This window comes from Rutilus rutilus, assembly GCF_951802725.1.
Source record: "Rutilus rutilus genome assembly, chromosome: 17".
NCBI lineage: Eukaryota > Metazoa > Chordata > Actinopteri > Cypriniformes > Leuciscidae > Rutilus > Rutilus rutilus.
The window spans coordinates 35,276,614-35,294,441 of record NC_140230.1 but is presented as its reverse complement, the minus strand read 5'-3'; the positions used below and the strand labels follow the sequence as shown (position 1 = coordinate 35,294,441).

At 37.0% G+C, this 17,828-nt stretch overlaps 1 protein-coding gene across 1 annotated transcript; it reads right to left on the bottom strand.

Moving 5' to 3' along the window:
- Positions 1-1,692: 1,692 nt before the first annotated feature.
- vsig10l (V-set and immunoglobulin domain containing 10 like) lies at positions 1,693-16,348 on the bottom strand (the record flags this gene model as incomplete). The annotated part of the gene is made up of 13 exons (XM_084386046.1): positions 1,693-1,762; positions 1,851-1,934; positions 3,201-3,241; positions 3,603-3,707; positions 5,563-5,778; positions 5,889-5,981; positions 6,763-7,004; positions 8,925-8,961; positions 9,012-9,167; positions 11,341-11,607; positions 11,743-12,018; positions 14,557-14,877; positions 16,324-16,348. 13 exons carry the CDS (start codon positions 16,346-16,348, stop codon positions 1,700-1,702), a joined length of 1,926 nt encoding a protein of 641 aa, XP_084242172.1. The 3' UTR covers positions 1,693-1,699.
- Positions 16,349-17,828: the final 1,480 nt, after the last annotated feature.

Sequence of the window (17,828 nt, the reverse complement as noted above, 5' to 3'; positions counted from 1 at the left end):
GGTTTCTATTTTTCTGCGACGTCGCGCTGGAACAACAAACACAAAGTGTGGCAATGATAATCTCAGGTACTGTTTATGTGCTTTATTTAATGTTAAAAGCGTGTAATGTGACTTTGAATGTCATTTAGTGCTCCAGCTTTGAAGCTGTAAAAGCAACAATGGATAATTCACCTCAGATCTTGAAATGAAACAAATGGAAACAAGAACGTTCAAACTGTGAACAAACAAGTGTATTCTTTGACAAAGATTGTTTTAGTAACTAAGTAGCCTATGTATTTGAATAATGTTTAAATGGTGTAATATTTGTGAATTTGATATGATAAGTTGATGTCTGGTTAGGTCACGGTGTTACAATCAGGGTTAGGTGCTTCTACATGTGTTATTAACCTATCATTTCCCTCTGATTTTAGGGATAGCGGTTACACTTTATTTTAAGGTGTCATTGTTACAGTATAATTATATAAGTACTCAGTAATATTAAGCAACTACATGTACTTACTATAGGGTTAGGGTAGGATTAGGATTTGGTTGAGGGTTAGTTGCATGTAATTTTGCAGAATTTACTGTTATTATTATGGTAAGTACATGTAACATATGTAACAAGGACACTGTAAAATAAAGGGCCCTATCTTGCACCCAGCGCAATTGACTTTGTACACCGACACATGTATCATTCCTATTTTGCACCCGACACACAGCGGACTTTTCCCTCCACAGACGCACGTCTGTAAATTAGGGAATGAACTTGTGCTCCCGGGGCGTTTCAGCGAAAAGAGGAGGCGTGTTCCGGCGCAAACGTTCCCTGGTGCTATTTTGCAGTTTCAGAAAACAATTCCTCCACAGACCAGGAAAAACCTAGTCTAAAGTCAGTGGTGCGTTGCGCATGTTATTCATATGCTATTTTAAGGGCGCATGCTTGGCCATAATCAATGTAGCGTGTGCACAACGCACACACACTTTGCTTATTTCATCTACACAGAAGCAGCAGTTCTCATTTTTAGAAAACCATACATTATTACAAGGAAAAATATTCCACACGTGGGAAATCATCGTGGTTTCCATGAAGATGTGAAAAAATAGGCATAAATCTAGCTTACACATTTACCCAAATTTTTATACGCCTGTTTAACCGAAGCTAATTTGGGTGTGTTTCTCCATCCCCAATGTCACTTCTCTGTGGTTTACGGCCCTGACGAGAACGTCGGTCTCCTCGGCTGTGAACCGCTCCTGGCGTGTGTCTGGCAAATCCGCCGTTATAATAGCAATCCGCCATGAAACAAGCGCGCCTGCTCTTAAAGGGAATGTGAGATGATGCTCTGATTGGTTTATTTCACATTACGCCCAAACCACACCTATGAGTAATGAAGCTACTTCAGACCAACACATTTTAGATTTGCGTCGGGCGCAAGAGTCATTTATCCCGCCGGTATAATAGCAACAGCGCCCGAGATTCGCCCACAAAGTCACTTGCGTTTCGCGCTTGATACTTGCGTTTCAGATCCTTAAAATAGGACCCGTAGTGTTACCGGGATAGCTCACGGGTAGGGTTAGGTTTAGGGGTAGGGATATGGTCAGGATACAATTTTCAGACCGGAATGTTGTTCCAGTACTAACAAAATATGTTGACCCAGGAACACGTTTACTCGGCAAAATCCGGATGTGCAATAAGACTGTAGGTTATGGATGAACTCACTCAGATTCACACTGTGGTGGCCATTCTCACGCACGGGTTCACCGAAGGCAAAGGACCCGATCGCTCAGGCTGAACCATGTGAAAAAGCACAGGACAAACAGTCAGTGAACACAAAAGAGGCGTCAGATTCAGTGATTGTGACGGACAGGTACTGTACCTGCTGGAGTGTGTACTCAGGAGGAGGCTTCAGTCGTCCTCGCAGCAGATTCTCAGGCTTCAGAGTAGATCGACAGACCACAACCTGAAGAGAGGAGGAAGACACTCAAAGGGGTCATCGGATGCAAAATTCACTTTTCTATGGTGTTTGCATATAAATGTGTCTTTGCAGTGTGTGGAGACAACCACCATACAATGAAAAAAATCCATTCATTCCTTTTTTTTTTTAATCCTCAAAAAGTGTAAATGCTCAATAATCAAGCCGTTTGAATTTTCTGAGCAATGTGATGTTAAATTGCTCATGCTCCGCCCACGACCACTGGCGGACTGTCCTGTGTTAGCATATTTCCAGTATTAGCATATTTCCATATATCCAAAGTAATGCCGATATATTTGAAATACTCTTCCCTTTCAACTATCTCTCTGTTAAAGGGGTGGTTGATTATGATTTCACTTTTTTAAGTTTAGTTAGTGTGTAATATTGCTGTTTGAGCATAAACAACATTTGCAAGGTTATGACGCTCAAAGTTCAAAGCAAAGGGAGTATTTTCTTTTAAAGAAATGTTTTTTTAAGGACTACAACAAACGGCTGGTAGAGACTACACCACATTCCTCCCGGGTTAGTGACATCACCAACCCTAAAATTTACATAAACCCCACCCCCGGGAACACGATTTATAGATTATGATGACAGAATATGCTAATCAATGACTAGAAGATAACAACACATCACCTACATAAATTCATCAACTAACCATTCAGAAATGTCCTGTTGCTTCTACATGTTGTCACTTCTTGAGTCTCTCCATCATTGTCTGACTTTGGTTTGAACATAAAAGTCTGAAAGTTTTTTAAATTTTCAGTGCATGTCTGTGTGAGTGCAAGCTCTTGAAGCTCCGCCCTCTGTGCCGGAAGCAGCAGCTCATTTGCATTTAAAGGCACAGACACAAAAACAGTTTTGCTTACCTTCAAAAAGTGACAACTTTAACACGCTATATACAATTTTTAGCTAAAACTTCACAAACACACTCTGGGGACATCAGAGATTTATTTTACATCTGATGAAAAGGGCATTATACTACTCCTTTAATGGTAATGCTACAGTAGAAGCACGGATTTTTGTTTTTGGGGAGCTAAAGACCAGTTCCTTAGTCTTTGAAATATTGAGGTGCAGAAAGTTATCCTCATACCATGTACTAAAATGTGCTAGTGCGTGGTGTGAGGATAACTTTCTGCAAACTTTATCATTTAGTTTTAATCATACCACACTTGTGGAAAAGGGGCATCCGATGACCCCTACAAGAGAAGGTGAAGAACAGCCTCACTATCACACAAGAATGGGCTCTCTTACCTTCTCCACTGCTCTTGATACAGGATACCTGGGGCTTCGCTCTGCTGGGGAAAAGAGTCAGTGAACAGATTCATGTATTAGTTCAGATCCTATGAGATGCATTTGAAGCCACTGTAAAAATGCAATACACACTTATTAAACATTAACTTAAATGGTAACACTCGATATTTACAAAAAAAATTATAATTAAAACAAAAATGTTTCATTATTATTAGTAGTAGTAATGGCTGATTTGTTATATTTATGCATTTGGGAGGCGCTTTTATCCAAACTGACTTACAGTGCATTCAAGGCATGCATTTTGCCAGTATGTGTTACCTGGGAATTAAACCCATGACCTTGATGTTGCAGGCGCCATGTTCTATCAGTTGAGCAACAGTGAGTTGAGGAAGCATCGCTCACCACGAGTCCCACAGTAGATGAAGCCCAGCAGAACGAGGAGGAGGAGAACAGCACAGGGGATTCCAGCAGCAAAACCAGCGATGGAGGCTCCACTGAGTCCAGCAGCTGACAACACAACAACATCATCATCATCAACAACACAACAACATCAACACAGCATCAACAACACCACAACAACAACAACAACAACAACAACAACATACACATCAACAACCAACAACAACACAACAACAACACAACACAACAACAACAACACAACAACAACAACAACAACAACAACCAACATCAACAACACAACAACAACATCATCAACAACAACAACAACAACAACAACAACAACAACAACATTAACAACAACAACAACCAACAAAATCATCAACAACAACAACATCAACAACAACATCAACAGATTCAATCATAGGCTCGTTCTTACGTAGTAGAGGATGTTCGCACATACGCAGTCTTCAAAAACAACGCTTTAAATCTATTGACAAACTACAAGGCGTAAATGACATTTGTATGAATTCTAAATAAAGACACAGATAGTAATGAATGTTAGCTTGCTTATTTTGCTCAAGATAAGGATTTATTGAGTCCACATGTCATGCAAACTAGAAACTCTGCTTTAACCACAGGTCGAGATCTGTCGTTCCAAACACACTTTGCGATGCTGTTTGCGATGTTAGTTGGAACGATGGTTGCCACAGTAGCCGCAGGTGTGCTATTGAGTAGAATCTCTGTCTTGGAAGAATTCAATTTAAAAAAAATTATGGTGCATCCACGTTTTTATTTCCTGCACACACTTTTAGAGGTGTTTTAGAGTTTTGAATTTTAGAGAATTTTAGAGGTGACAGTAGGATCAGATTTGGAGCTGATGTAAATTTGAGTATCATCAGCATAAAAGTGATACCCCAGACCATATTTCCTAATTATTTGCCCCAAAGTAAGCATATAAACACTAAACAATATGGGACCCTGGACAGATCCCTGAGGAACACCATGGCGGACTGTTGTTTCTCAAGACAACAAACTGGAAACGATCAGTGAGGTAAGATTTGAACCAGTTAAGCACAGTACCAGTGATACCAAGCCAGCTCTCCAGCCAATTTAGCAGGATAGACCGGCACACTGTGTCAAAAGCTGCACTGAGATCTAACAAGACCAAGATGGTAGAGGCTCCAGAGTCAGCTGAGAGAAGCTGGTCATTCATAACACGAACCAAGGCCGTCTCTGTACTGTGTCCCATTCTAAACCCAGACTGAAAAGGTTCGAAAAGCTTGTTGGATGACAAGTGTGAAGCTGCGCAAAAACACACAAGTTTGTTTTTGGACTGATATCTATTTTTAATGGCTCTATTTTTCCATAACAGCCTTTTCAAAAAGCTGCATCCAACAGTGACAGATAAAACAATCAGTGCCGAAATATGCCTTTTCCATAGTATTGAAGGGTTACAAATTTTAAGAATCTATTTTAAATATGTTTTAGATCTGCTGATCCTACTCCCTTACATAACATCACATAAGAAAACTAAGAGTTGAACTGTGTGTGTGAATGTTACATAGTCTTAGTTCTCGTGACAATGTGTTGTTTATACCATTTGGGGAAGTCTTTAATCTTCCTACTGTGACCATGTGTTGTTTATACAATTTGGGTAGGTACAGTTATCTCAGTTGGGGGTAATTGCCTCTATTGTCATCCCTAAAGGCTGTGTGTAAGTTCAGCACCTAGGACAGCCCAATGAAATGCCTATAAAGAGACCATGAAAAGTTACATTAGTTAGATTATGTTGGAAGCACCGCAGCCGCGCTCCATGATCCCAACGTCTCCTGGTCTGCTTTGAAGAAAGAAAAACTTTACAACAGTATATAAAGCTCTTTTATCTCTAAAGTTCAATGAAAATGTAATTAATTCCTGCTTAGATGAGCTCTTTAAAGCGTATTCAGTTTGTGATTCATGTCACCTGGTCCGATCCGATGCTGCTCTGACGGTTCTCCTGCGGTTCTGCCTGCTTTAGGGATGATCCTGAAGTAGTAAGGGGATTTTGGGTCGATTCCTGAGACGGTTGTGTTTCTAGCCGAGGCCGGCATCAGTCGGATGGTGTGGAAGTCTGTCATGATGTTGCGTTTGGGTTGAGACGGGCTTGAGAGCTCTGGGCCCTTCATCTGGATATCAAAGCCTTTAAAAGTACAATGAACCTTTTAATACGCACTGAAATGCAAACTACATGTTAATTAATAATCAAACAAAGCTAGAATGGATGCAATACCTAGGAATATTTGCATGTACCTGTAATAACAGAGGTGAGAGGAACATGCCACGTTAGAGTTACTTCTGTTTGATCATCACTCAGGAAAACACTTGAATTTGAGATTTGAGGGCCTTAAAAAAGATTGAAATTGCATGTTTTGAGAAGAATCGCATCTATCAATATTTACTGTGGATGAACAGAATAAAATGAATAGAAATCAAAAGTTTGGGCTCGGTAGGATTTTCAGTTTTTTTGGAAAGAAGTCTCTTTTGCTCTCCAAGGCTTCATTTATTTGATTGAAAATACAGTAATTAAATACACTAACTTACTGTAGTAATAACAGTAAATTATGCATAATTACATGCAACTAACCTAAACCAAACCCTAACCCTATAGTAAGTACGTTGTTAATTAATATTACTCAGACTTAATTATATAATTACACTGTAACAATGGCACCTTAAAATCAAGTGTAATATTGTGAACTATTATTACAATTTAAAATAGCTTATTTTTATCTGAATACATTTTAAAATGTAATTTATTCCAGTGATCAAAGCTGAAATTTCAGCATCATTACTCCAGTCTTCAGTGTCACATGATCCTTCAGAAATCATTATAATATGATGATTTGCTGCTCGATATCATTGTTGAAGGCAGTTCTTAATATTTTTGTGGAAACTGTGATTTTTGATAAATTTAATGCATCCCTGCTGAAAAAAGTTTTCATTTCTTAAAAAAAATAAATAAAAAACTTACTGGCCTCAAACTTCTGAATTGCACGGTCAATATATTTTGTTTCTGACTGATTCCATATTGGCCTAAAGTTCACAATGCATTTGGTCAAGTTTTTAAGTGGTATAGACATCTGAAAGCTCAAACAACCCATTATTGCTAATGATAAATCCATACCGAGCAGCGCCGTGTCCACGGTTGTGTTTCCGAGAGGGTTGATGGCAGTGCATGTGTAGGTGTCCAGGTCTGAAGAAGTGGCGTTGAAATCGTGAATAAACAGCTGAGTTGTGTTTGCACTGATCTGGTATTTGTCCCCAGTTTGCAAGCGGTCTCCATTCTTGATCCAGCGCACAAGGGCTTGAGGTGTGGCTTCAGCAGAGCAGTGGATCACAACCGTCGTCCGTTCATCTTCACTCATGCTGGTTAAAATTACAGGCAGAAAATCCACAGGAGCACCTGCAACATCATTTCATGACTTACAGGCTTCGTTCCAATGCTTTACAGTTTTCTAAAGCTTCCTAATTTAAATGAAACCTCAAACTAACAATTTGGAGCACTCTATCTAGATGGTGGATTAATAAACAAATGCATATACAGTACCAGTCAAAAGTTTGGAAACATTACTATTTTTAATGTTTTTGAAAGAAGTCTCTTATGCTCATCAAGCCTGCAGTTTAAAAAAAAAAAAAAAAAAAAAAAAACAGTAATATTATGAAATATTATTACAATTTAAAATAATGGTTCTCTTTTTTAATATATTTTAAAATGTAATTTATTTTTGTGATGCAAAGCTGAATTTTCATCAGCAAGTACTCCAGTCTTTGGTGTCTTATGATCCTTCAGAAATCATTCTAATATGATGATTTGATACTCAGTTATTATCAATGATGGAAACAGTTGTGCTGTTTAATATATTTTTTTGGAATACTTTTTTCAGGATTCATTGATGAGTAAAACGTTAACAGCATTTATTCATAAAAACAGCATTTATTCAAAATAAAAACATTTCTAACAATATAAATCGTTACCATCACCTTTTATCAATTTAACGCATCCTTGTTGAATTAAAGTACTAATTTCTTTTTTAAAAAAAATAGTTAGTAGTGTATATTGTTACAAAAGATTTCTATTCTAAATAAATACAGTTCTTTTTAACTTTTTATTCATCAAATAATCCTGAAAAAAGTATCTCAGGTTATAAAAAAAATATTAAGCAGCACAACTGTTTCCAACATTGATCATAAATCATCATATTAGAATGATTTCTGAAGGATCATAAGACACCAAAGACTGGAGTACTTGCTGATGAAAATTCAGCTTTGCATCACAAAAATAAATTACATTTTAAAGTATATATATAAAAAAGGACCATTATTTTAAATTGTAATAATATTTCATAATATTACTGGGTTTTTTTTTTTGTTTTTTTTTTTTAACTGGAGGCTTGATGAGCATAAGAGACTTCTTTCAAAAACATTAAAAATAGTAACGTTTCCAAACTTTTGACTGGTACTGTATATATATATATATATATTTGCAGAAATTATACCTGCAGAAATGATAAATAAATAAATATTTGATATATACACAGTAATATAAAATATTAATTATACATTTAACTCATTCAAAATAAAAATGCATTGAAAATTTTGGTTACACTTTATTTTAAGGTGTCATTGTTACAGTGTAATTATATATTTAAGTACTGAGTAATATTAAGCAACTACATGTACTTACTATAGGGTTAGGGTAGGATTAGGATTTGGTTGAGGGTTAGTTGCATGTAATTATGCATAATTTACTGTTATTACTACGGTAAGTACATGTAACATATGCAACAAGGACACTGTAAAATAAAGTGCTACCAAAATGTTTTTTACAATACATAATTGTAACCCAATAAGTGTGTGCAATGTATTTTTATTCTTATTAGGGTATTGCGTAGCTTAGTAACACACTTCAACAAAACTTGTTTGCAATTATTAAAACTGAATACATTTTTCTGTGCACTATTTTAACGACATATGGAAAGTCAATCACTTATTAGGTTACATTTCAGTTCAGATGCTGCCTATGTAGGCAGAACACAAAGTTTAATAGCAAGAGTAAAAGAGTGATTTCTACAACTCAATTCATCACATCTAAATTTGCAATATTAATTATTTTGTTACAAATGAATTCTGCTTCATATCTCTAGAATTTCTTTATAATATTAGAAGTTATGATGGCTATTAGTTATTTATTTATAAATAATATTCACCATAAAAGAAAATTCCCAGTAGAGTTGATTTGCACCACTAGATATTTGATATGTAAGTGAGAAACAGAGCATGACTTACGGGGAATGACACTGCACTGTGTCTGATTCAGAGGATGGTCAGCTTTACAGATGATTTCTTGTCCATGTAATCTCTGAGTGTCATTTATAGTGATGCTGTAATTGCCGTATCCACTGGCATTATGGCTCAGGCCGGGGAAAGACACCTGTGCTTCTGGAGCGCCTCCTGGCCACAGACAGAGGAACTGCAGCAATGCTCCATTCACTGTCTGAACCGAACACGACGGCCCGCCACTGGGAGCCTCTGCCAGGATGAAAAGCAGAGTTGATAAGAGCATATCTGTATTGACTAACATATGAACAGACTGGTTTAACTTTAAATGACTTGCCTAAAAGACTTTAGCCAAGGTAGTGCCAGATTTTTGACAGGAATGGAAATGAGGCTGTAAGTCTCTCCCTTTCACACAGGTCTTACTTTTTTGTCAAGTAAGTTTTATTAGAAGACAATTTAAAACATTTTTTTTAATACAATAAAAAAAAAAAATAAAAAAAAAAAAATATATATATATATATATATATAATAATAATAATAATAATAATAATAATAATATATATATATATATATATATATATATATATAAACAAACCATCCCATACCCGACCTGTTTAAATTGACTTGAAAAGGTATGATGAAGGAATGTTAAAACATTACATTAACAAAAAGATGCAGATGAAGATTTCCCTTCAAACAGTATCTGATTTGTTCCAAATGTAAAGTAGAAGACATCTCTCAAAGCCATAACTTGACCAGGTCTTACTTTTTGTCACAAATATATTTTTTTACCAGCCATGAAACATAGATTAATCCTTATTAAAGTTACAAAAGTTATTCAGTCAAGAGCAATAAGTGATAGTTATTTGTCTTTTGTTGTTTGATTAAAATTAAAGTCCCACTGAAGTGCCTTAAAACTTGCAGCATTATTCAACGTTGACGTAATTTCCACTGAAATTGGAAGACAGGACGGGGAATATCGAGCAGCTCTTCCCCTTTTTAAAAACAGCCAATAGCCTTTAGTTTATATCACAGCTCGGCCAGAGCTGTTGAACTCCGCAAAGCTGCATCTGACAGCCACAGTCTAATACTGTTACATATACGGTTTATTTCTCAACTTTTTACGTTCAGTTAAGACATAACTGACTATGTTTACAGGGATACTTGCCAAGACAGGCATTTTAACATAATTTTGTTTGAGTATGTCTGTTCAAGCGCAAGAAAAAGAGAGCTCAGTATTTTCTCGCCGTCAGAGACGCAAGTTCCCTTTCGCGTCTTTTTGAGCTTGAATATTTAAATTGGCAAGACTTGAAACTGGCGTTGCTCACGTTTGTTCACGTTTATGTTCTCACAGTTTTGCATTGGTGATTGACACCGTTTTATATACTCGCCAACACTGATTTTTACCGGCATTTTGTTGATAAAAAGGTTTTTACAAAGAGGATTTTGGATCTCTTTTCATCACCCAATAAGGGACTGTTCGTTTTTTATTTAAGGGGCTACCGGAGGAGTTTTGAGATCTATAGTCAAAATAGACTTGACCCTCCCTTCGCCAGCAATACATTTTTCTATGACCCTCCAAAATGATTGTGAAAAAAGGCATGACCCTCCCCGATAATTTATTGATTACTTCTGTACTGGTTTGCGCTTGGCAAAGATGTTCAGATATCCATTGTTTTTTTTTACAACCATGACAAACCACTTAACCTTTGCTTTCTCATCTTACTAGGGCTGTAACGATAGACCAAACCCACGATTCGGTTCGTATCACGATTTTTGATTTGAAAAAAATCTCCATGTTTTCGGTGCTGATGCGGTGGTGTAACATGTGACATGTTGTTCATGTAACATATGGGTGGCGCTGCCAATAAAGCACCAAAGAGCTGTCACAAAGAACCGGCAAAAGTTATGATTATGAATATGTAAAATATAGCAGGGAGACATTTTAATTGTTTATTAATAAACAAGTGTTTTCTGTGTCAGTGTCGGCTGCTGAAGTTGACGATGCTGACTTGCGATCTTCGCAGTAGTGAACGCGCCAGAGAGAAATGCACACTTCATACGGATTAAGCAGAGAGCATATGAGAGAGAGAGCATCTGTTTTCTTTTGTTTTGAATTGTTCCGTTTAAAAGACACTATTAAAACCCTTCAGAGTATAGATATTAATAAAACTGTAAAGTCTGGTGTATGTAAGTGCAGCTGACGTGGAGATGAAAAAATTATAATGTTACACAGCCTGTAAAGATAAAGTTGTAAAATGTAATAAAATAAAATAAAATAAACACTTAAATGTGCATTTTGGATGTTTTCTTGTCTGAAACACTGTCAGCAGAAAAAATATCAAGAATATTTACATGCACAACATCCTAACATGCTAGTATTCCCATATTTTGCCCATATTAAATCTAAACTGCAAACTCGTACCATAGATGATTACAGTGAGGTTTCTCTGAAGTGTGGCCTTAGTTCTGGTGTTGACCATCACGCAAGTGTAAACGCCACTTTGACTCGTCTTAAGATTGGTGAGATGGACTGTTCCGGTTCCAGACGCTGCAATAGACTCGCCATTGAAAAACCACGAGGTGGAGGGGGTCGGTTCACCCTCGGCCCGACAGGAGAGGAACAGAGACTCTCCCGAAACAAAGACTGCTTTTGTGGGACTGACCTTGAGAACGGGCTTATCTGGTCCATCTAAGGGCAGCAAAAGAGGGAACATAAGATGTAGGAAATGAAACGGGCTACTGTTGGGAAAGTAGAAGCATCTTAATGACATTCTGCCTAAGGTAACAAGATCCTAGAGTCATAAACATTCCCATATATACTCACACAGCACCGTGACGTTCCTGTGAAGCGTCTCATTGCTGAACGGGTTGGTTAGTAATACAGAGTAGCGACCCGCGTCACTCCTACTGGGCTGGTTAATTGTGAGTTTCTTTCCAGCGATGGAATAACGAGATGCATTTTTTACCTGGATCCCATTAAAACACCACCTCGCCTCTTTGGCCTCCCCTCGCATTGTGCGGTAATACAAGGTGAACTTCGCTTCACCCTCAACGGCGTCATCATCTGAATCAGTGTGCAGGGATGCATTCATGAGGATATCTATTGAGAAAGAGACTCATGGAAATTAATCACGCTTACAAACTCCAACACTGATTTTTCTGCTGAAGGTGCAAATACACTTATTAAATACTCTTATATGCATGTGTCATGAGACAAGGAACAATAGCTAAACTAGTAAATAATGACAGCCTTTAGGAAAAGCGATAGCTCAATATAAGTGCTTTAAAATAATTATAGCTTAAAGCTACACTGTCATTTTTTAAGTTGATTCTTAGCAAAAAACACTTTGTTCTTTCAAAATGATATGTGCTCATTAATGTGTAATTACTTCTACCAACTAATCAAGTATTCTCGTAAGCGTAGAATTTAGAATATTAGAATGCCATTTAGAATACATACGAGTGAGTCGCTCGAATGGCGGCAGCCATGTTGCGCCTCCATCTTGAAAATACATGTGCCAAAGAGGGTCATACCTGGAAATTCAAGCTTCGCCTTTCGTGTTTTGACACTTAGTGGCACCGTGACGAATGCGAGGGGGAGATTACTCGCGACTGCCGGCAGATTTGAAATAATACGGCCACCGTAGGAGTTAAAACGCACTCGGAATGGGAGGGGCTAGAAAGTAATATTCAGTTGGTAGTCATAAACAATTTCACCGCTAGATGGGAGAAAATCCTACACAGTGTAGCTTTAAAGCTGCAGTCCGTAGCTTTTTTGGGTAAAAAATTATACAAAATAAAAATTGAGCATGTACAAAACCAGCCAGTGTTCAAAACTATCCGCTTGCCTTAGCTCGATTCAAAACGGTAAGCTTGTAATAATGTTTTTAATTCCAGTGGTACTGGTGGATTTCCGCGGGAAATTCGAGCATGTGTTTGCGTCATTATGTCACATCTGTCCACATAAAGAAGAATCTCGGCTAGTCGGCGATGAGTGTGAGGATGTTGGAGGTGGAGTTTTATAGCCTTTTCTCACAGCACTTGATATAATTAAACTTATCAATTTGATGGCGGATCCAGAAAGTGACAACTGGAGATTCACCCGAACAAACGCGAAAGACTTCGGAGAAAAAAAGAGACTGCAACCGGCCCATGCGAATACAAGAATAATATCGGAAGGGCATTAAATGTAGTCACGCAATTGCTGCTGTTGTTAACATTATCAATTTGAAAACAAAGTATAATTTGCACGATTTGACGTGATATAAGCGATCGTTAGATTTAATCAGCGCGATTTACTGCAATGCTTTTTTGGTCAGAACAGAAGTGGATGTTACTTGTTCAGACGACATTTTCCGGTGAAAACTCTTATGTTGGTCATACTTCCCAAATGTATAATCTGTGATTGCGAATGCCAGGATCACACCGGCGGCGACTGACAGCCGCACATTCTCCTCAAAACATCGGATTCATCCGCGCTGTGCCGTGCCGAGGCACAACCCACGTAAAGTTGATAATTCTGTGAATAACTGCAATTGCAGATTTTGAACAGAGATGGCGACAAAGAGAAAAAACTACAGACTGCAGCTTTAATTTTATTCATGAACATATTAAGGATGCAAGATATATCGGCCAACATATCGGTATCGGACGATATATGTTCATTTTTAAATGTTATAATCGGCTCGATAAGAAAATTTAGGCTGATGTATTAAAGCCGATAAATAATGGATTATTTCCTTCAGCCGAGACTCTTCAGATGAGCGCTGTTCGCCATGATGGTTTGAGTAGCTTGAAATATGATTCGATTTTATTTATTTTTTTGGTAAGGAAAGTTGGCCACAGGAGTGTAAAATTTATTTTAAAACTCACACTCGTTTAAACTAGGCTACTGTACTTTTTTTTTGTTTGATTTATGTTGAATTGCTTGAGACATGACTTTTGTTTTTGTAATCAGGCTTTCAAAAATTATCAAAAAATATGATTTTAGATTTATCGGCCACTGTTACATTTTATCGGCCAATGTTACATTTTAGATGTAACAAGGAATCTGCAAATATTATTATGCATTTTTAACTTTGGTTACAATTATTTATGAAAAGATATGTATAATGCATTACAACGTACATTATGAATGTTTTTTTTTTTTTTAAATGGCATCTAAAGAACAAGGTGTATATGAAAAATATAATTTAACGGTTGAAATAAAAAAATGTAACACTTGCTTTACAAAATACGGTTACACTTTATTTTAAGGTATTATTGTTACAGTGTAATTATATATTTAAGTACTGAGTAATATTAAGCAACTACATGTAAATACCATAGGGTTAGGGTAGGATTTGGTTGAGGGTTAGTTGCATGTAATTATGCATCATTTACTGTTATTACTATGGTAATTACATGTAACATATAACAAAGACACTGTAAAATAAAGTGTTACCCAAAATACTTATCCAAAAAAATAAAAAGCTAAATCTATTTGACAAGGCTGCTAGCTACACGTTCAAACCAGTAGGTTTTGTTAATCAGTTATTGATCAGTGCAGCCAAATATAAACAATCAATAACTGTCTATCACTAATTATAATGTTACCACACACACATACTGTATTCTCAGCCATATTCTCCATACTCACCGTAAACAAAGAGGTCAAATGTAGCGCTGACCTTTGCCTCCCCGATTTTAGTCATTTCCACAGTGTATGTCCCGTTATAACTAAGGGACACATTTCTGAAGGTGAGGGATCCGTCCTGTTCTGGTTTTAAAACGTCTAAAGCAACACCTGAAAGTGAGCTGTCACCAACGGTCCATCTGGCGATCAGACGGTCTCCCATAAACCACATGACCTCAGGCCGAGAGACACCAGCGTGAGACACGCCGAGCGTCACATTGGTGCCCACAAGAGCTTCAACCGATATGGGTCCCGTGGGGGAGATGGTCAGATAACATACGTTACCTATAGTATTAGGGGACAAAAAAAAGAGTAATAATACTTCTTGCAAAACTCTGCCGTGATGTTACAGTGTTGTGGGTGTTTGCAAGCGTACAAGTAAAAACATCTAAGAAGACTACTGACCAAGATTACTAAGTTAGTGACTGAAAACAGGTTTTTTTTTTTTAAGGACAAAAACGATTGAAAAACTGCTATTATTATAATACCACACCACAAGGATTTCATAAGGCTTTATATGTAATTGTAGATGAAAATGCACATAACAGTTTTTGTGTTGCAATCACTGACATTATGTCAAACACAGAACGTTGGCACAACCTTCTAACAACGTTTTAACAACATGGCCAAAAGGTTGCTATAACTACGTTGTGTTGTGAAGGTTGTTATAGCGTTGTCACAATGTTGACATCGAACCAAAGATCAGGGCCATTATGCAAGATTTGTACCTTAATATAACAGCTTTGAAATCATTTTGATGCTAAACGAACTCGTAGTAGGGCGAATCATCCCGATAACAAAGCGGGTAGCCGCTAGCAAAACCAGTAATGCAGGTTTGAGCCGGGTTCCTGCAGGTTTCAGTTAGTCAAATTCAAGACCTTTTTAAGACATTTTAAGACCATAAAGATTGAAATTTAAGACCTACACGACGCATTGCCAAAAAAATTCAGTAATTGAAAAAGCATTAACTTAATTTACAGATAAAGCAATCACATTAGTAACCTTCCAGACCCAACAACGCGTGTCAGAGAAAAGAACAGAATCAGATATAATTTTTTTATAGAAAATTGTAGGCTACTTTGCATATTATAGGCCTACTGTAAAAAACACATAATTAGTTGATTTTAGTTGATCATAGTTGATCATAACTAGAGATGAAATGGCATGAACATTTAATTTAATTATTATAGTGCCAAAAATTACCAGTTATCACAGAATCCTGTTCAAAGAGTACTAATACTACACAATGAAATCAATTCACCAAGTTTTATGTCGAAAAACAGCAAATAACAAATAAAATTAGCATCAATACACACTAACATAAACATTAAAATAATACGATTAAAAATGATAGCCAGATTTTAAAAGTGTCTTGCAACATGTTATATACTAACATGTACAAGTTCAAATAAAGTTGACAAAAAAGGTTTTTATAAAAAGATAAACCTCACATATTTCAGACTTTAATTTATCTTTTTTGACTCATTCTTTTTATAAAAAATTATTTACTGACATTTACAATACAGTTTAGCTTATCTTTTATTATTAATAGTAAAATTCGGTCCGATTTTCCTGTGGCGTCTGTCGTTGCTATGCAACCATGCACTGCGCTCTTCACAATGACAAGTTTTAGTGGCTAATGGATTTCCACCGCCGAAAAACACTTGCTGTAGCTCTGCTACTAGATTTATTTACGGAGAAGAGAAAAACACCCGTAGTGTTTGGGTGCACCCGCATCCTTCATGTCTTTTTTCATGTCGCTGCGCCTGGAAAGAAACGAGCGCGTCGCTTACCGCGCGCCTACATTTGAATGAACTTGAGCGCGAAAAAGACGCGATATGTGAACTGCCTCTTGGCGAGCGACTTCGATACTTTTTTGCTACTTTGTAATAACTTTCTGCGGCCAGCGTTTCTGGAAATGAACGAGGGTAAAATCTTTTTTAAGACCTGACTAAATGAAATTTAAGACCGCGGATGAAAATCTGGCTGTTTTTAAGACGTTTTAAGGCCTTCAATTTAAAGTTCAGAATTTAAGACTTTTTAAGACTTTTTAAGACCCCGCGGGAACCCTGTTTGAGAAGTGGCACCCCGACAAATCTCGCGAGAATCACGACTTGCTTTACGGCACGACGTCACATACATCAAAAAATATGAAGCTGCCTCTATGGAAGACACTAGCACACATTACAGAAGTGAATCATGGCGATCAGAGACGGCTCTGCATGAGTGGTATTTACGACAGTAACGTTAAACACAAGTACTCCACAGCGACTCTAGAAAAACGCTAGGTTGACGCTGTTTGAGAAAAACGGAAACTGCATAGTGTGCCTTTAATGGGTTAGTTCACCCAAAAATGAAAATTAGCCCATGACTTACTCACCCTGCAACCATCCTAGGTGTATGATATTCTTCTTTCAGACGAATACAATCGGAGTTATATTAAAAAATGTCCTGGCTCTTCCAAGCTTTATAATGGCAGTGAATGGCTGTATGTCTTTGGAAGTCCATCAAAGCGCATCCATTCATGATTAAAGTGATCTGGGGTTAATAAAGGCCTTCTGAAGTGAAGCGATGCGTTTGTGTAAGAAAAATATCCATATTTAATGGGTAAATAAACGTCTGCCGGAAGCTAGTTATTTTAGTCCATAAAGTTTTAAATATGGATATTTTTCTTACACAAATGCATCACTTCACTTCAGAAGGCCTTTATTAACATACATTTTGCTTTATGTAGGCTACGCTATATAATATTTTCCGAATAAAATTAGAATTTTAGTTATATTATCCATTTCCAGTAAACCAGTATCACAATCCATAAACAATACCATTACCTATCTTACAATTCTACGTTGTTATGACGTTGCCATAGTAGAAATGCAATGTGTCACAACGTAAGTGTTTGCTGCATATTGATATCGTGATAATAATAATAGACGAATTAAGCTTTTTACTCAGTCTGAGTTATGTTAAAGACTGTCACTTACAATAAAATGAATAATAATATATTCATTTATTGGTATAAATGATGAGATTAGATTTTGACTTACCTGCAATGAAGAACAAAAGAACACAAATCAAACTAAACCGCGTCTGCATGTCGACAAACTCAAACTAAAGCTGCAGGTCAGAGTTTTAATTTTGATGATGAAGTCATATTCCTTCGAAAACTGATGAATAGCTGTGAAGTCACTCCACATCCCTGAGAAATTCCCAAAACTCCTCCGTCCAGGTGAGAA